At 52.0% G+C, this 19,687-nt stretch overlaps 1 protein-coding gene across 2 annotated transcripts in view; it reads right to left on the bottom strand.

Annotated features, from left to right (window-relative positions):
- LARP1 (La ribonucleoprotein 1, translational regulator) overlaps positions 1-17,976 on the bottom strand; it is a 49,323-nt gene extending 31,347 nt beyond the window's left edge. Inside the window, exons 1-2 of one of the 2 annotated variants that reach the window (XM_075509521.1) lie at positions 17,515-17,976; positions 946-972 (exon numbers count right to left, since the gene is read on the bottom strand). In XM_075509521.1, the coding sequence (XP_075365636.1) occupies positions 946-972; positions 17,515-17,866 (379 nt within the window). In that variant the 5' untranslated portion in view covers positions 17,867-17,976. The remainder of the gene's footprint in view (positions 1-945; positions 973-17,514) is intronic. The other variant, XM_075509520.1, reaches the window with a different exon arrangement.
- Between the last annotated feature and the right edge of the window lie 1,711 nt (positions 17,977-19,687).

Raw genomic sequence — 19,687 nt, 5'->3', positions numbered from 1 at the left:
TGGGATATCTCCACAAGGCACTACAAGTCTGAGACAACAGGATCTTACTGACTGGTCTTGGTATCACTGGGTAAAACATAAACCTTTCTTTCAGTCTTGGCACTTCAACATCATCAACCTGGATGAAGAGCTCCCAGCAGTTTGGGAAAGGCAAGAATTGAGATCATTGATACCTGCTTTTAAAAACTACATCCCCTTTCTTATTTGGGACCCCCACCCAGAGTAGCCTCCTCTCCCTCCCAAGGCTCCCTAGGAGCCCAATCCTTTTCTGTAGGGTCCCTCCTGGCAAGGCTGCATGCACTACTGGGGCCAGGAAGTTTTCATCGGTCTTGCACTGATGGCAAGCAGTAGCTCATTTATTGTTAACAGTGATACTTAGCAGCAACACACAGACTAAACAAGCCAAGGAGGAAGTCTGCATCTTTTCAAAGTATTGCAAATTCAAACATACATCTTCAGGTTCACGGACACATCAAGCTGTATACAACTAACATACAGACTAACAGCAGCAATTCTGAGTTACATTTGCATCTTGAGATGTCAATGTTTTCAGTTATGCGTGATGATCAAGACCTACAAGTTCCCAAAATCTTTCACCCCGGACACCCAAATTTGCCACGCTACAATGCATTGGAGGAAAGTAACCTTTCAGCAGCTGTAGTCATCACTACATGAAAGCATGTCACTGCCATACAGGAACAGCCAAATATTAGAGGGGCTTTTTTTGTTTGGTTTTTTTTGGGGAAGGTTTTTTGATTTGGGTTTTTGGTTGGTTGGTTTGGTTTTTTGGGGGGTTTTTTTGTTTGTTTGTTTTTAATTAACACCTGTTACATATTCCTGTAGCAGTCTTCTAAATCTGGCTAGCACTGACTCTGCAGAAAAAGAAGTGCAGGGAAGGCATGGGAGAGGGAGGTTTGAAGAACTCAGTTTTTAATTAATACATACCAGACTGGCCGTCAGTTGGAAATATATCTGTAAAAGAAAAAAAAAAGAAAAACACATCAGTATTGGTTGCAGCTGGAGTGCAAATCATATTTAAAAGGTCCCTCCTCTCTTGATTTGTTTGCTTTAGCTAAACAGAGGAAGTATTTTCTTAGTATCCCAAGTTAAACATCAATCCAGTTTGGAACCCACCTCAATTCAACCACTTGTTGTGAGAAAGATTTTGAAGACGACAGTGTTTACCTGACTGTATTGGTCTCATAAATAACTTTCTCTACTGGCTTCTACCAGACAGTGGTGAAGAAGAAAAAGCTTGTGAGATGTACAAAGCTCCGCACAATGAGATAGTCAGTGGCACCCCCATGCTCCCCCTGGCCAGCATTACCAAATGGAAACCTGCGCAGAGAACATCTAACATGGTGACCAGCCAGGGAGCGCAGGTGGCAGCCAAAGCAAAAAGCAAAATGAGCATTTTCCTGACGGTTCTTGGTTTTCATAGCCACAAGGGACATCAACAGCTGCGCCTGGCTCCAACACAGCACCTATACCAGAGAACAGGAAGCCAGAAGCATGCACCCACCACCCAAACAGGCACCCGGTGCCTTGGCAGATCATACATCACCCTGGGGGAATGCCTTCACCGTCCTGTCTCAGGTACCTCTGCCAGCAAGCACAGCTCATTGTGCAGAGCTGCTAGAGTCTGGAGAGTTTCAGATCCTGAAACAGATTATTCAATCTTCCCACTCCGCAAGCTCTTTGCAGTTAGATGTACAGGTCCTTCTCCTGATGGACCCTACTTATTGCTGGGGATTATTGCATTGTCATTAAGATGATGTTCACTGAAGTAGCTGGCAAGGATCAGATAAAAGATTCGTTCTTTTGAGGAGCACACAGGACAGCGTGTGTGGAGAAACCCTGTTGATAAAGGCTCCACAAGAAGCTATGAGAACAGCACTTTTTAGAGAGCAATACACTGTTTTCTTCAAGGAACTCGTAAGAGGGGGAAGGGAGGCTGCCAGCAAGCCAAGGTCCTCCTAGGACAGGGGCAGGCCCCTGGCTCCTGCTTATCAGCTGCCCAAAACACACATTCTGCTGAAAAGTCACAAGAATTGCAGCAAGGACTACCCCTTGGACAGGGCAATGCCCTCTGGCCCGGGCTCAGCCAATGCAGAAACAGCAAAAACACGCCTCTACCAAAGAGCTCCTAGTTATCTAGATTTGGCAGTGCACTGTGTTCAAGGCATCCTCAGGCAGGGATGCTTCCACCCCATGTATGAGCAGCAGAAGCAAGTAAGGAGAGAAAAAAAAAATTAAAAAAATGCAAAATTGCCTCCGACATTACACAGAGTTAGTCTGTGGCCACGCTGAAGGTATGATCTCAGGTAAAAACCAACATATCCAGAAAATCCTCTAAGCACCAGCTGGATCCTCTGCAGACTGCATGTTCTACTGCAAGCCTCCACCAGCACATCACCCAGGTGCATCTAAACATCTTGTTTTTCCGTGATGGTTGCTGACAAGGTCAGGCTCCTACAACAGTGAGTAAACACCCTGTACTTGATCTAACAGGTCCCAGACAAGAAGCAATTTCTACATTTCCTTACTTGGGCAATTCCCAGACAGCTTCTCCCGCAGAGGAACAAGGTGGAAGCACTGGTTAATGTGTATCCCACCTGTTCGGATCAGCTAGCTGCAACGGCTATTACCAAACCCCCAAATTTTAATAACAATAATAATTAATAATAATACAATGGCTGAGAAAAGGAATTCCTTTGTCCCAGCCAAGAACTACGGGCCTTGGCAACCATTCCCCTCGCTATACACTGCCAGGTGCAGTTCTCCAGTTTGCATTCCTACTAGGCTGTCCAACCAACTCTACATCAAATGCATGCCACAGCCTGGCCAGCCATCTGCACAACCAATCATCCACAACAGGCCCATGCTAACCCCTTCTAGAAACCACAATTGCCACCAAATCAAGTAGCAACTGCAGGTGACCTCTCAGGGATGTCTCCTATCAGTCGTGCCACCGATGCAACTTCAAGCTTGTGCTCCTTCGAGGCCTCCACTCAGCTCACCGCTATATCCCCCCATTGCCCCATCCGGCTCTAGAGATGCACACCAAGGTTCACCTGGCTTCTCTTGAACTTAGCCACAACAGCTCGATAGCAGATTTGCCACCACATTTGATAGAAAAGCAGTGGAAACTCCTCAGTTGCTTAGGTCAGTAGAAAGCAAGGACCACATATGATGGCCAGGGCAGATATTGCTCACATTCACCTCGAGAGGTTTGCCAGTGCAACTTCTGTTGAGGAAGGACACTTGCCTCCAGTCCTCAGCCCTTTTGTCTGGGAGAGACTGAGCTTGTTCAACTCATTACACCTACAATTAATGCAGATTTGACTCCAAGCTCTCCAGAACAGAGACCCAGAGTGCCGGGCTTGCAGGCAGCTTTCCCCACTGCTGAGAACGCGTGCAGAACAATTGGTCTGCAGGACTTGTTATTCTGAAAAAACAGGGTTGCTGGGAGGACACATATGAGGCAGGGCTGGTCAGGGACCACCAGGCACAATGACCCTCTGGGATGCCTTTTTCCCTTGCAAGCACAAGCAACTAGATTAGAAATTAGCCTGCCAATTAAGGGCAGCACCTGAGGTGCCCAAGAGAAGTCTAAATCAGGCAGCACTTTCTTTTCCCAAGAAAGCCACAGTGAGGAAGGAGGCAGAAACGCGCGTGGCTGGCAGGGCAAAGATAAACCCCTAGGACTGCTCTCCAAGAAGCCCGCCTAGCACACTGCAGGACTGAGGCTGCCTGTCCAGGTCAGCTCCCTTCCCAGCACTCCCAAGGTTAAAAATCAAACATGAAGGACCCAGGCAGAGAGACCACACTGGGATTTTGCTCAAGCTAAGTCCAAACACAGAAAGCCGAAGCCAGCAAACCAGCACCACCGATTCCTCCCACCACACACACTGCTTTCCCACTTGCTTTCCCCCAAGGCACCCCGATGCCTGGTATCCTGATGCAGGCCAGATGCTGTGGAGGATGATGCTCTGCAGCAGCTCTCCACCATCCAGCTGGCCACCTGCCCAGCAGTGGGCACTCCCCGTGCAGGACCCAGGCAGCTCTGCCCCTGCCTGCACCACACCCCAGCCAAATCCAGACTGCCAGGCTGGGCCGATACCAAATAGCACCCAGGCAGCCAAGTGGGAAGGAGCAAGAAGTAACAATATTGCGATGCAAGCAAGGAAGACTCATGAAATTTGGGCCCTGTGGGCTCACATTTCCTTCCCCTTCTTGCATGCAGACACTTTGTTTCTCAGCATGGGCCCAAAATCAGAAAGACTTGGTGTCTAAACAGAAGGATTATAATCACCACAGGAACCAGTGATCTCTTCATCACAGTGCCAGTCTCTGCCGAGCCAGGTATTTCCCAAGCTCTTTACCATCCTCCTCAGCTCTGTACATTATCTATGTACAGCCTACACCACCTCAGTGGAAAACATGTTTCACGAATCTCCCTGTTATCAGCAAAGGGGGTTGGAGGAGGTCAAGGGTGCATGTTGCAGCTGGCAGGATGTCAGGATGGGCGCAGAGCATCCCTTTCAGGACTGTCACACAAGGGTGCGGACACGGTACAGAGGTGCTTGCTCTGAACACCAACACCCAGAGCTGCTGCACAAAAAGCCCAGGAGACGTAACTAAATTGAGGGCAGTCATCCTTATTTTAGGTGGTGCTAGGGGGTGGATATAGAATCCCAATTTTTGCCTGATGGTATTTTTATATGCAGGAGGAGACCATATGCTAAAATGGGGCATTTGAAGAGAAAAGCTGATGCAGCCACACACATAGCCCTCCCCCAGGGGCTACCTGGCCACTGCTGCTATTCAGGTATCTGGGACAGGTCCAGAAAGGCTACCCCATTTATGAGCCCACATCTCCCCTCCGCTGCTTGCCCCGCTCACTGCAGAAGCATGCTGCCAACCAGGCTCCTCCACCAGCCACACTTCAGTGCTGAATCCAAACGCCCTCACGGGAAGCCTGCCTTCTCCCTGCTCAGCAGCTACGGCCAGGAAGGGACCTCCACCTCCTGCTGCCTGTCCCCAGCCCCCCTGCCAGCAGCACCCCTTTTCCACCACGGACACTGCTTCTTCCAGGCAGGCGGTGGTGCCCTGCTCCTGAAGAGCAGCTCATTAGCCCTGACGCAAGAGAAACGCTGACTCGTTATTACAGCAACCCGCAGCCATAACTGCCAAGAGGGGCAGCATAGCCGCAGGCTGAGCGCCAGCAAGAACCAGCTCCCTACACCCCACTGGCCCCCCCACCTGCAATTAGCCTTCTGCTCTTCAAACTGGGGGAAAAACAACCTCAGTGCACTTTATGTCACCTGCCAGTCACCAAAGCACACTGATTGGTACCACCACACCGGTGCGCTGAGTGAGGGCTGCTCTTCTGCATGCACAGGTACAAGCATACATGATAGCACGCTCCTCGGCTGCTCCCAGCGGGACATGGAGCTCATCCACACTGCCACTGCTATGGGAAGACATCAGCTGATTTGTTCTGGCTTTCAACCCATGAAGTTGTAACTAAATCATCCTCCACATTTTGCAGACAAAAGACTCGGACGTCAGCAAAAAAATGACCTCTCCAAGGTCACACGGGGACTCGGCAGCAGGGACGTGACCAGAACTCAGTTGCGATGGCTCAAAAGCTGCAGGGCTGCACTGGCTGCCCGGGAGAGGGATGGGGAAGGGAAATGCTGGCGGATGGCAAGATCACTGGGGATGTCTCCTCCTAACCCGACCTGCTGCCCGGCAGGGACAATTCAGTTCTGCTCCCCTGGCTATGACAACAATCCTCCCAGTGCAAACAGCACAGGCAGGGAAAAGGTCCAAATTACATAGTCCAGTGTCCACTGCAAAGACACCAGTGCTGCTTGAATCTCTTCTCCATCCCCAGGTAACATTTCAGCTCAAATCTCTATCACCTGGCTCCCCCTCAGAGGCCATGGCAGTGCCTGCACAGGTTTCCAAGACAGTTACAGGCCTCTTCAAAGCAAAACTCAGCAGAGAATGGGGCAAGGTCTGCTAGGAAAAAGTAGCAAAGCAAGAAACCCAAAACCCAAAGATTAGCATGGGCAATTAAGTCCCTCCGGAGATCTTGCTTGCTTCCTGCTCCCCTCCTTCATTACCTGCTGAGCAGGCTTGGGGAGGGTCCAGCTCCCAGCTACCCAGATCTTCCCAACCCTCCCCAGCTGCCAGGTCCAGGCAAATACCTTCCATGCCTCTTAACAATACTTGGCTACTGTAATAAGAAGTATCTTTACCCCCTCAAAGAGAAGGTGAAACTTGAGACATATGGATCACCCCTAACCTGATGTTGGTTAGGTCCTAGGACACCAATAAGATCTCTGCAAGATAAAAAGCTACAGAAGCATTTATCAGCTCCCAAAACTGTTTCTCTGCAAGGGTATCCAGACCACCCAACCCCAGTAAGTGGTTTTCTGCTCTCTGTCCAGAGGAGAGGCTTGGTTCCTTCTCAGACACCCCCATCACCTACACTGGCTGAAGCACTGCAGCCAGCGTGAGCTCTGATATCGATTTCCCACAAACCACATGGAAACAAACGCTCAAAATAGGTTTTCAGTGTGTAAGTGACTATGGTTTTGGTGAAGCTCAGCTGGGGTGCCCCTGCTAACTTCATGTACTTGAAAAGGGATTAAGACTTCCAGCATCACTGAGTTGCAAGAGGAATATCCCTGGAAAAAAAATCACCTACTCCAAAATTAGAGCATTATCTGTCCAAGATATCGCCCTAGCTTTACCTTCACACCACACACTAAACAAAATTAGTACCTTAATGCTGATGTTCAGTCTCTTCTGGACAGAAGGGGAGCAGAGCTGACAGAGCAGGGCTGGGACTCTGGCTGAACACACAGTCACCAGTGGGACCAGCACTGGGCCCAGCAAAATCACCTTACAGAAACCTGCTTAGAAGAGGGTCCAGGTCTCTTCTCCAAGCACCAGAGATGCCAACAGGGTTCTGGAGAATACATCTGGTCAGGGTGACCAGAAAAAAAAAAAAAAATAAGAGAGCTCTCCAAACAGTCCTGCGAATCCAACACATAGGCGCAGGCACACAAGGAATAACTGTAAGGTCACTGCTGTTTTTTCTCCCATCCACTTATCAGTGCTTGCACTGGAGAGAACAAACACTGGGTGTTCTCTCCCATTAACCCCTTCTCCCCTCCCATCTCCAAAATGGAGAAGCAAAATGCTGCCGCTCCAAGCACGAGTCCTAACACTCCTATTCACGCACCTAAAAAAAAAAACTGCAGAGAAAGTACAAGGCACCTTAAAGGTGCTTGATTACTGTTCCCATGAAGCAGCTGGTGACCCAGCTCTGTGCCTCACATCCTTTAGTCCCCAATGAGCCTGAACTGACACCACTGGAAGCCTCCAGCCTTCCAGGAGGCCCGATGATCACAGCCACCCTCCCCAAATTGTTCTTTAAGCTACTGGATATTGAAGAGGCAGTAAGATTTCAGGCATGATCAAGGAAAATTAACGTGTCTCAGAGACTCTTGTTGAAAGACAGGAACGATTTTGGTGCAGCCCAGAAGCCAACTGGATCCCACACTGTGGAAACAGATATAGCATAGCATTTCCCTCCGACAGGGTTATCGCACTGCGCTGCAACACACTTTTCTGCGTGCGCATCAAGGGCGGGCAGTCTCAGATACCACTGTGAAGCTTTGCCTAAAGACAGCTCAATAAGCGGTGAGCAAGACAGATCCTTCACCCTACAAAGAAGAATCCATTACTGTAGCCAGAAACCCAGCCTTTCCATGAAAGAGGATCCCCCCCCACCTCCTCAAAAGCACCAGTATCATGGGTATGCCCCATAACATCAAGCAGGGATGCCATAAATCCCTGTGAAAACCCCAGGAACTGAAAATTACAAGGCTCTCTCCACCTTAGGGCTGCAGGCAGAAGGTCAAGCAGGGGGTCTGTATGATACACAAGGCAGCACAGTGAAGACAACATAATTAAATCTCTTAACTGAATTAGAAATCATCAGACTCACAGTCTGAGATGTTCCCCCCCTCTGGTCCAGGCTATCTGGTTGGTTTTAATCAAACACACAGCTTTTCCAATCACCCTCCGAACTCCATCCTTGCTTGATTCCACTTCTCTGCTGTTAATTAGATCAACTTAGATTTCAGCTCCAATTGAAGTTAAGAGGGTTGTCTGCCTGTAATCTGCCACGTCTCTTCCAAATCATCTTCACAGTTGTACTTACAGGTTTAATTTTACATTTTAAAAACATGGGTCACTTACAGCATATTCTTCCCTGCACAGCATGCAAATGTCACATCTGCCATTCTCTGATTAAAAAAAGAGGAGCTAGAAGAGTTCACCTGAGATTGAGAAGCCAAAAGAAATCAGTCCTTTTGTTCAGCTCAGTGCAAGACCCTCTGCAGCGGCAGAGGATTTCTGAGCACTCAGAAGATGCGTTAGATCATATTAGGTATTCCCCCGAGCTCTCAATGTTTAGCTGGGAGTTGGGAAGTGAAATTTAATATGATTACAGCCAGCAAAGTCTCATGCTTTGTCATCTGAGCACATGGTGGAGACATCTCCGTGATTTGCTTTTCTGCCTCATTGGGTGGGATCTTGTGCACAAATATCCTATCACTTCTGTTTCAGTCAGAGTAAAACCTCCCAACAACATTTTTGGGATGCATTTCTCCACATTTCAATATCTGCTGCTACAGTCACATAATTTCTCAGCATCATGCATATTGGTGTCACTCTTTACACTTCATTCTTTGCTCCGTTTTTCCTGTTACTTGCCTCCTTGCACAGCCTTGTATCTGACTTGCCAACGTGAGCTCATCTGGAGGTACAAATGCAGGGCCAAGTGCTTCAGTTACTCCTTTAAATGTCTCTTTTTGTGCTAGATGAGGCCAAAAGCATTGCTATTTGTTATTATGGTCAAGTCTTTATTTTCAGTAGGCTTGTTCTGTGAGGCCGGGAGAGCTGACATAAACAGACATTGCTCCTGAGTTATGCTGACTTTGTGACTATTTCGAAGGGCTACAGTAAAGGTATAAAATTATTGTAGTGAGAATCCTAAGTGTCTTGCAGGAATAAACTCAGTGCTTATTTTGCAAGATTTAATACAAAAAATGGAAGATCTGACCTTGGAGAATCTGAAGAAATTAACTTCCTGTAGTTTGAAGTGAAGGCCATGTTGGCTTATCAAACATTTGAGTGTTGCTTATTAACCATAAGTTCTCACTATTTCATTTCATCACTAGCTTCACCATCTGTAAGTGCGCAAACCAGATAGTTTGGTAACTAACATTCAGTAAATTAATAATCACTCATTTGCACCACTGACCAGAAGCTTTCAAAAGCACAGTTATAAAGAAAAAAGTGAATTTAGTGTGAAGGCTAAATATATATTACAAATAATCTGCTTAGAGCCAGTGCTAAGTATTTAGCAATGTACCCACCTTCTGGCAGCACCTCCAGGTTACCAGGCAATAAGACACCAATCTCCCCACATACCTTTTCTCTTACTTTCCCATCAACAAAACTCTACCCTTTCCTCATTTTTGTGGCTTTTCCAATTTCATACTTGTTTCCCCACATATTTAGTCAGGAAAAACTCACCTCTTTTCTCAGTGTTTCAGACTTCTTAAAACCTAACGTATCTAGCCCTGAAAACCCTCTGTTCTCTCCACATCATCCGGCAGGCTAGTCAAAGAAGTCAAATGACTACCAGGAAAGGAGAAGAGATCAGCAGCCCCCTGCGCCCTCCCCTCTTGCCGGCAGATCCCTTCCAGCACGCAGCCATGCCCTGCAGACTGCAGAGTCACTCTGCAGGAACACGGCACATGCTGCCGTTCAGCTGGAAAAACGTGCTCAGCAGTGTGCTCAGGATGGACTCTGCTTCCTCCCACCACCCCCCAAGCCTCTGGGGCTGCACCCCCATACCTGGGCAGGGAACAGCAGAGCAGCACCGGGCTCCCACGTGCACGCTGCCCCCCCAGACTTACACAGCCCCTCCGGCTGCACCAGCGCCCAGCAGGAAGGACACACAGCACATTTCTGCCCCCCCCCCCCCCCCCCCCAGCTTTCCAATCACAGTTTAATTCTGGCTCGTGTGTCAAGGACACGTGAGGTTCACGAGCCCCATCCGAGCCCCCATTTCTCCCCAGTGCCCCCCTGGCTATCGCTCTCACCATCACCAAGGGATCTCTGCAGAGCCTGCCAGAGACCAAACAAGTAACACCGTGAACAGCAGAGATGCTTCTCCTCCACCACCTTCCTTGTGGGGCAGGGATGTCTCTCCTGGGCCCCGTCAGAGGCCAGGGCCACTTTGGGGAGCAAGTCAGGAGCAGAGAGAAGCACCTGCAGCCGTGTGGCCAGGTCACAGGCCAGCTCTGCCTGCTAAAGCAGCAGGCTGCAGACCTGTTTCCAGCCACTTCAAGGAGTGCCCGGCAAGAAGCGAACGTGCTTCCCCAGGAGCACAGGTCGGGGCAAGCTGTGTCCACCAGCACGTTATGCGTGCCACGCACGCTCCAGAGGGAACCAGAGTGCCATTTTCTAGATCAAGCGAAGAAAGAGTGCCTGTCACCTGCGAGTGCCACCAGAACCAGACTGAGCGGCACTGACAGACCTCAGTCACACCAACAGCCACCTCCATTGACCATTTCTAAAGCAAACGGAGGCTTCGACCTGACCCGCGGTACCAGAGCACCCAACCCAGCCACGGCCACCATGGTCACCTCCCACACACAGTCAGCCCCGAGCTATCGGCAGCAGAGATCTCTACCAATCCTTCCGACTTGTGACCATGTAAAGGAACAGGATGACTCAAAACAAAAAAACCCAACCAAACAAACAAAAAATCACAACCACCGCAGAGTACTGAAGCCAGCTGCCCGCTGCGTGTTCTCGTACAGCACTGCAACACATGGAAGCGTCGAGGCAAGCTGCTGCTCCTAAGTCAGCTTTGCTCCAGAAGGACACTGAAGGTAAACCACTGATAATGCAGTTACTAGATCAGCCAGTTCACAGCCCTTCCTCCCTCTCCTTGCATGTCACAGCAGAATATCCCCCAGCACACGTAGCTTTAATGCTGCAGGAAGAGCTCTTGAAAATCCATAGTGAGTGTCACACCAAAGCTGGGCCGGACGACTTGCTAAGGATGGCTCCAGCAGCCCGGTGCAATACTGAAACCAGCAGAGCTACAACACACCAAGCGCCAATTTGCTCAGAAAAGGCAATCCACGCAGGCCTGCCCACAGAAGCCCCCCAAACTGTAGCACAAACACGTAGTCTGATAGAGGAAAGTTCAGTTAGGAGGATCTTCTGGGAACCTGCAATTACAGGATGAGCCTCTGTTTAGAAACATGTTGACACTTGACCACCATTTCCACAACCCTTCCCCCAAAAAGCATGTATCTTCTGCAGTATTAGAATTGCCATCAGCAAACCTATTTTCACCAAATGCCTCGTGCCAGTTCTTATTCCACAGCTGTGGGATCTTCACGTGTGCACCCACTTCTTTCAGCCAGCAATCCAGACTGACCCTGACCCAGGACTCTCCCCACAAGGAAGTCCAGTAATTGATTTCTTCAAGGCCAAATTCCCTTACCATTTGTTCTGGTCACCAATTATTGTTGCCTAAACACACAAGTAGCTGCTTTAAGTTCTCACAGCACTGCATCAACTCCTCCAAAGCCTTTCTTTTACCTGCTCGAGTCATGCAGCTGTATCATTTGCTACTAGATGTTCAGATTAGCCAGTTATTTCAATGCAAGGAGAAAAGTCTCCCAACTCCACTCAGAGATCACTAACAAGGACCTGGACCTGCAGAATGAATTTGGAACTGAAGCCCTGTCTCAAGCAAAGAAAGGGACAAATGCAGAGCTGGCCATGCCAGAGACCACACATCCACAAAGAGTACCCAGAGCTTCACCAAACCCCAGGAGACAACTTCTTGCCCATGCAAAGCTCCGCCTAGATCGCATTAGCATCATGAAGAGCCCAGCAGGTATCACCAAGATTGCACCACCTCCTTCCCCGAGCTCCCTGTGTGCACAGCAAGCCAGGGATTTGACAGAGCCAGCAGCATGGAGACTTAAGCCCTTGGAAAGAAGTCAGCAAAGGTTCCAATGCCGAAACAACCAGAGGATAAATAACATTTAAAATATTATAATGCAAGACCATAATGTAAATGCATATCGTGGTTGGGAATGAACAAAGCTCACCACTCCCAACTGGACTTGCAGTAAGAGCACGGCAAAAAGCCTTCCCAGCTCTCCCACCAGTTATCTGCCAGACCTACAGTGAGGACACTGTACCTCTGTTCACCTGGTTACTGAGATGGGAGCAGAGCTCCTCAATCCTCTGGCAGTATTCAAGTGTATTTAAGTTTTCATTAAGATTATTTAAAAAAAAAAAATCCTTGCTGTTTGCAGCCGTAGTAACTGTAAGGATTAAAACATCCAACCTGGTCTAAACAGCACAGCTTTCTACTAAAATGCCCATTCCTTATTTAGCCAAACAAGCCCTACCACTGAGGTGGTGTCGGAGATTCATTACAAAGTAGTTTCAAGTATGCAAAGAGCAACCGAACTCTATCCAAGTCAGCATTTGGCATTCCCCTGAGGATAATTTCACACTATTTGAGCACAGTGAAAGGATCAGGTGTCATAATTTGGAACGGAGAGCAGAGCATTGCAGCCCCAGTGCCCCCATTCCCTGCTCTGCTTTTTGCACTTTGTCTTCACATCTGACCCAAGTCCGTCCTTCTGCTGCCCAATCCAGCGATCCCAGATACAATCCCAATGCAAACCCCCATGGCACCACAGGCAATAAGCAGCTTAAAAGAAGAGTTGTGAGGGTAAGGAGGTGGTTGGTGAGAATCCTCCAGCGACGCCTCGGACCTGGCAATCTGGAACCGGAGGTCATGGCAGAAGCAAGTGCCGAAGCCCAGCAACCAGGGCCAGTGAGTCAGCTCTCAGGAGCTGCGCTGCATTCCCCAGCCTTCCTGAAACAAACAGTGCAGAACAGGGCAAAGGTCCAGCACAAAGCTGAAGAGCAAAGGTATGCAGGGGAGGGAAAACACTAACCTTCACGGGGTTTTTTTGAGCAGCAAGTTCTAGTTATTACCCTCATCCTCCCTGACAAGATGGGAAGAGTTACTCCAACATGAGTTATGGGATCAGAACAAAACAGTATTTCAGAGAGGAAACTTGGGGTGGTGGAGGGGGAAGAACTCCTGCGATAGCAGCTCTGTTGCAACAGCCAGCCAGGAGAGCTCCACAATTACGTGCCACAACAGAGCGAGAATTGCCCAACACTTTAGAAATAGGTGTGTGCAGCACTACAGAGCTGGATACCCAAGCAGGCAGATGCACGCGTCTACTCTGAACGCAAAGAAATGCCAAAGGTAAGATGTATGGGAAGCTTATTTTATCTCCTGTACTGGAGGCTGGTTTCAAGGAAAGCCCTATGGGGAGTTAGTCAGCGAGGGGTGAGAAGCTAATGAATCTTCCCCTGCCTTCTCCTCAGTACCAGTAGCCAACCCAGCCTCTGCTTTGGCATAAAGCAACACGCGCTCTCTCTGAACAATAGTCAGCTAACCTCTGGTGCTTGCTGCTGGCAACTAAGGTGCGCCTTCTGGAAAATACTCCTTATCCACCCAGCACATTAGCCAAATGGCAAGCAAGAAACTCTACTCAAGAAATTAAAACACCTCCTGCATCTCCACGAGGAAACACACCACTTTCTCCTGGCTGAGCGTTTGCAACCAGAATGAAAACCGGCATAAAAGTGCGGGCAAAGCTCAGCAATTGCAGTGCAAGTCATTAAAACCTGCGTGTTCTTACTTCCAACATGTAAACGGCTTTAAAAAACAAAGAAGTGCCAAGTGCCTTGATGCAACATTTCTTGAAATACATCCAGCAGGTTTTCAAAATGGGGTGCTGTTAACACCTGTCTGCACCAATGCTTGCATCAGCATCAGCCCTGGTGCAGGGCACAGCGGAGCAGTACAACATGTTCCAGAAGGTCAAGCTGTCTTAACTGCAAGCCACACTGCTCCTCTATAGAAGAATTTGAGAAAATACTTTGAATTTGGTTTATAGCCAAAAGTGCAAAGCTGTTTTTGCCAGAAAATGTTTCCTTCGCTACTGCAGACACACACACTACCATCGTGCCTTCGCCAGTCAGGCTGCTGGCTGCATTTATTTACATGATAAGAAGAGAACGTATAATAATGAGGGGACAGTCACACAGACGTCGCTACTAGATCATTAGAGAGTAGAAGTGAGGTGTCATTACCAGCTCTGCCAGCGTCCCTCACAAGCATTAAGCAGTGTCAAATACAAGCCTTGCCACATAGGACAGGACCAGGCATTATCTCAGGACTCAAAAGGATCCCCCTCTGCTCTCATGTACCCTGATTCTGAAACACACACGAATAGAAACATAACATGCATCTTGCCAAGGCACCAGGGAAGATTTTCTGGTGTGCAACTCCAGCCGAGCCTCAGCCTCCACTTACAGCATCAGCAGTATCGCTGTTGTCTAACTCAATCTAATGGTTGCTCTGCTTACTGCCATGCCGTTGTGCTTTTGGGAGGAGGGGTTAAGAAACAAGGAGAGGCTTTCCTTCAATAGTCCTCCTTCCTGAAAAAGCAGAAACATTTACTCAAACACCCTATTACAGACCTCACTGCCAACCTTGAGCGTAAAAATGCTGCAGCAGGCAGGCAAGACACTAATTTCTGAAGATAAATCCTAATCCATCAAAAAAGGACACTGTCCTTCAGTCCCTATATCAGCCTCCCAATGCATTCAACTTTCCCAGCTGCAGCAAGTCAAGCAGTTCGAAACAAGCAGAGGTGGATTCCTTAAGCTCTTCCCTATCCATATTCCAACACAAACAGCAGAAACTCACAAAGATCTTGAAGGTGGCTCTCTTTTCTCTGGGCCAGAGCTCAATGCCTTTACTTTTATAAGCACTAATTCCAACACAGAGCATTACAGAATGGGTGAACACCTAAGGAGCAGGTCTTGTCCATTAAATCTGCTCTACAGGCCTGTAATTAATATAACCATTATAAAAAATTAGGGCTTTCAAAGCCTGTAAAACAAGTCATAGAGGGATCCCTGTATCTTTACAGAGCTGTCCTCATTGGGCTCCTCAGTCTCCTTACTACCTCTGGTAGGATCAGGGCCGGAAACATTTAATATCTCCAGCACACAAGCACTGCTCTGGGAACACTGCTGGATCAGGAGCTACAGTTTTCTAAGCACTGCTGAAAAATCAAACATCCAGTGATGACTTTCCACAGTTTAAAAGCTCTCAATCGACTTCAAGTGTATAAAAGAGTCACTTTCCTTAGGCAATCTCCTGGAGGTCACCGCAACATACAACTCACCTCACCAGCACCGTCTTTCACGCAAACTCACACTCCAGATCTTTTTTTGTAAGCATCTGCCAAAAGAAATCCTCCATCCAAAGCAGCGAAGACATGACAGGAGCCTGCAAACTCTATGAGAAAGTACTTGGGCGAAGGGCCGCCAGGCAAGGTCAGCTGCCAGCCTGCCTCTCGTGGGAGTTCGCCAGCCATGTTTATTTTACAGGTTTTCTCTTCTGCTAACGAACAGGCAGCAAAAGAAACAATGCCCCAAGAGAGGAGAGCCAAGCGGCAGTGTCTGGGGCACTGCAGGAACCAGTCGCTGCTGCCAAGCATCCCAAAACGCACCACTAACCAATTCCATTATTTAAACACCTTTGGGAATACCAGGACAACTGCGCCAGGCCCAAGAAAATTCTGAGTGTTGCAGCATTACTCCCTTACCCTACCATAGGGTGGACACGCTACTGACATACTCTCTCCCTCAAAAAATCATCTCAGGAGTTCCAAGGGCCCTCTCCTTGTGTTGGGCAGACTGCCTCGTGCCTGCTCACTTTGACGAGTCACCCACCTTTATGACGGGCCTGGTAACGAATCCAGATGTGCCTTAGACGTAAGCCTTAAACAGCAACGTTCCATCTTGCAGTTTTGCATCTTTTGGTTTATTTGTAGGGACTGTTACCCGAGAAGGCAGCACGATGGAGTGCAGCTTTCACACAAAGGAGCGATGTGACCAGTTTTATGTCATACCACAAGAGGCAAATGCAGGCAGCAATGCTGTCCCGGATTTTGTTAAGCTTGGCTTACGTTGCTGCGTACAATGACAAATCTGAACACAGACCTTAACCTGGCACAATTAACTTCTCCTCGATACTCCCCATTAAGATGACAGCTTTCCAGGTGGAAATTGCAGAGCTGTCCATCTTCCAAAGATTAATACCTCTGATGAATCATCACGCTAGGCAGTAACAGTTCTTGCAAAACACTAGGACATACAGTAATAGGGAATCTGATGTCATATCTGGCAGTGCAGTTTTAGAGTTAACAGAAGCAGGCCAGAAATACTAAGAGCCTTTCCCAAACAAGATGCTTAGTGAAAACTTCTATGTTTTCCTCTTAGTACCGATCCACTTGAAGCAGGTGCGACCGATGCCCTCCTGGTAAAAGCGGCACCTATCTCAACTTCCGAGGAAATGGTGTTCCGCATTTCAGCCTTTGCTGACGACAGCAGCGGGTTAGAAACGCGATTTGGACAGCGTCACCCCGTCGCTACCCTTGGACGCTGCCCCTCTGCTTCCCCACGCGACTCCCTTTTGGGGACACCCCCCCCCCTCAGCCGCGCACGCTTCGCTGCTGACAGCCTCTATTCACGGCTGCGAAGCCTGCAGGGGCAGAGCCGCGCTCGGCCGCCGCCGCAGCCCCCAGCCCCGCCGCCGCCATGAGTCGGCAGAGAAAGGCGGCGCGGCCTGCGCGTCGGGGGAGCCGCCGCACACGTGGGCAGCGCCAGGCCGCGGGCCGGGGAAGGGCCCCCCAGGGGGCGGTGGCGGGGAGCGGCGGCGGCCGGGCCGCGCTCCCGGGGGAAGCCGCACGCTGGCGGCGCCCGGGGAAGCGACCACGTTGCCTGCGCTGCGGCGGAATGCTGGGAGCGGGGGGGGGGGAAGGGGGGGCCTCGCGGCGGGGCGGGCGCCGCGTGCCCGTCGCCAGGCCCCGGCCGCCTCGCGCCGCGGCCCAGCGCCTGCGGCTGCCTCGCGCCCGGGCCTGCCGCGCCGCCGCCGGGCCCTCGGCGTCCCCCGCCTCCCCCCCGCGCCGCCGCCGCCGCCTCATGGCCGCTGCCCGGGCCGGGCCGGGCCGCGCTCCCCTCCCCCGCACACGCGCTCCCCGCCTCATGGCCACGACCGGCGCCGCCGCTTCCTACTTCCAGCGCCCCCGCCTCGCGCGCAGCCCCCCCCGCCCCCGCCCCGCTCCCCTCACGCCAGCCGCGGCCCCGCTCCCCGGCAGGCCTCAGGCGCGGCGCCGTCCCCACGCCGTGCCGCATGGCGCGGCCGGCCGGGGCGCGGTCGGCGGCGCAACCAACCCCCTCCCCCCCCCCCCCGCCCCCAACCTCGCTCCAACCGCCGGCACCCACCTGGAGGCGACTGCCCGTTCACCGCCGGCGCGGCGGCGGGGGCGTTCTTCGTCCAGGGGTTCACCTTGGGCGGCGGGGCCTCGATGAACTCCCGGCGCCCCGCGCCGCCCGCCTCGCCGCCGTCCTCCGCCTCGCCGCCCGCCCTCAGCAGGCTCTCCTTCTCCTGGTTGTTGCTCTCCTCCTTCTGCTGCTTGGCGCTGGGCGGCCGCGGCGCCGCGGGGCCGCCGTCGGGGCCCATGGGCGGCTCGCCCTTCTCCCGGCCGCCGTCCTGCGGCGGCTTCAGCACCAGGGCGCGCTCCTCGGCGGGCAGCAGCGGGGCGCCGGGCAGCAGCGCCTCCACCTGCGTCGCCATCTGCGCGCCCCCGCCCCGCCGGGGAACTCCCCTCGCACGCGGCGCCCCCGAGCCCCGCCGCCGCCGCGCTGCCCGCCCCCCCCCTGCCGCCGCCGCCGCCGCAATATGGAGACGCGCGGGGACCACGCGACTGCCGCGGGGGCGCGCGCCGCGCCGGCCCGCCCGCGCGCGCCGCCGGCGAGGGGAGGGGCGGGGCCGGGCGCGCCCCCGCGGGCCGGCCGGCGGCGCGCACGTGCCTGATGCAACGCCCGGCTGGGCGGGGGGTGCTTAAAGGGGCCGCGCGGGCGGGGCGGGGCGGGGGCCGGCCCCTTCCCCGTTCCTCCGCGCTGGGGGCAAGCCCCGCCGCCGGGCTTCACCCCCGCCCTGCTCCGGCTCGGGGGCACCGGGGCTCCCCGGTGCGAGCCCCGCAGCCCCCGGGCCGGCAGCGACACGCTGCTGCATTAACACGAGCGGGGCGGGGGGGCTGATCGTGTGAACCGGGGAGCAACGGCTGCCGCGGGGGTGTTGCTGCACGCTTCAACCCGGAGCCGAGGGACGGGGATGCTCTCGGGTACGCACGGCGCGGGCGGCTGCGGGTGGTTTCGTCTCCAGTGGACGGTGCAGGAAGGGACTCGGTGCGTGTCCTGGGGAAGCCCCCTCCTCTGTCCCGAGCCCAGCAAAACCCGCGGGCTTTCAGCTGGGGAGGTTAAAATATTGGGTTAATCTCCAGCTGAGGGGATGTCGCTCGCTCATCATCGTCACTGACGTCCTCGGTATCTGTCCCCTAATTCTTACGGCTGGCAAGACAGAGTCCAAGCCCTGTGTATCAGCACACACAAATTATACACGTTTAAAAGGCAGCTTGCGCCGCTGGTATCATTTAGCACGACCTGTCTAATTCACAGTGGCACTTAGTCGGTGCCTTTTTTTATTCATAGGCCTCTCCCGGCCTTTTCTCTGTAACAACGAGCACACTGCCGCACTTCCCCCCAGAAAGGTTCATCTGGAACCCCCGGCGTGTCCTGTAGCCCCGGTGAGATGTCTGCGCAAATCTCACAGGAGACCCGATGGCGTGACGAGGCACTGAAGATCTAGCTCCCAGCTGACGGTCCGTGGAGGAGGATGAAAAGCTGATTTCACAGCGGAGCTGCTAGAAGGAAAGAAGAGGGCGAGAGACCAACATGAGCTCAGCATCCCATTTGGAAGGGCAACAGCGTCAAGGGTCTGGCGGATCCCCAGAGGGAGTCTCAGGCTATCGAGGATGCTCCACTGGGACCATCTCAGCTCCCTGCATCCCTCAGTACCCAACCTCTTGGCTCAGAGAGCACCCTCGTGTGCTGCAGCCTCAGGGATCGCCGGTGTGTGCCACCTCCCAAATACATTTAAGAATCTGGCTGGTAAAATCCCAAAAGGAAGTTTATGTAAGTTGATTATAACTCCAGAAGAGACGGCCGCTGGTCTGGCTGCCTGGCTGGATGTCCCGAGCGGGTGCTCTGATACCTGAGTTGCAATAACAGAAGCCGTGTCCTGTACTATGTATAGCCCAGTCCCATATTTGCCGGGGGGTCACTGCGCTCCTCGCAAGCGCGGCTCGGGGGCTGCACAACTCCCATCAATTCGGGCCGCCTTCCCTGCTAGCCAGGCTTGCACCTTTACCCTCTCTAAGGAGCGGGTCCTTGGGTGGGGAGCACAACCCACTGCTGGCTGAGAAAGGTGGCTGCAGCCAGAGGACATGCAGCCCAGTGGGGTCCCTGTCCCGTCCCCCAGCTGGGGCACAGCGTTCCTGCTGCCCGGTGCCTTTGGGATGCCGCTCTGCCTGCCACGTGAGCGGGAAGGAGCCCG

This window comes from Mycteria americana, chromosome 8, assembly GCF_035582795.1.
Source record: "Mycteria americana isolate JAX WOST 10 ecotype Jacksonville Zoo and Gardens chromosome 8, USCA_MyAme_1.0, whole genome shotgun sequence".
NCBI lineage: Eukaryota > Metazoa > Chordata > Aves > Ciconiiformes > Ciconiidae > Mycteria > Mycteria americana.
Note: the sequence above shows the minus strand (reverse complement) of the source record. Positions and strands in the feature narration are given on the sequence as shown.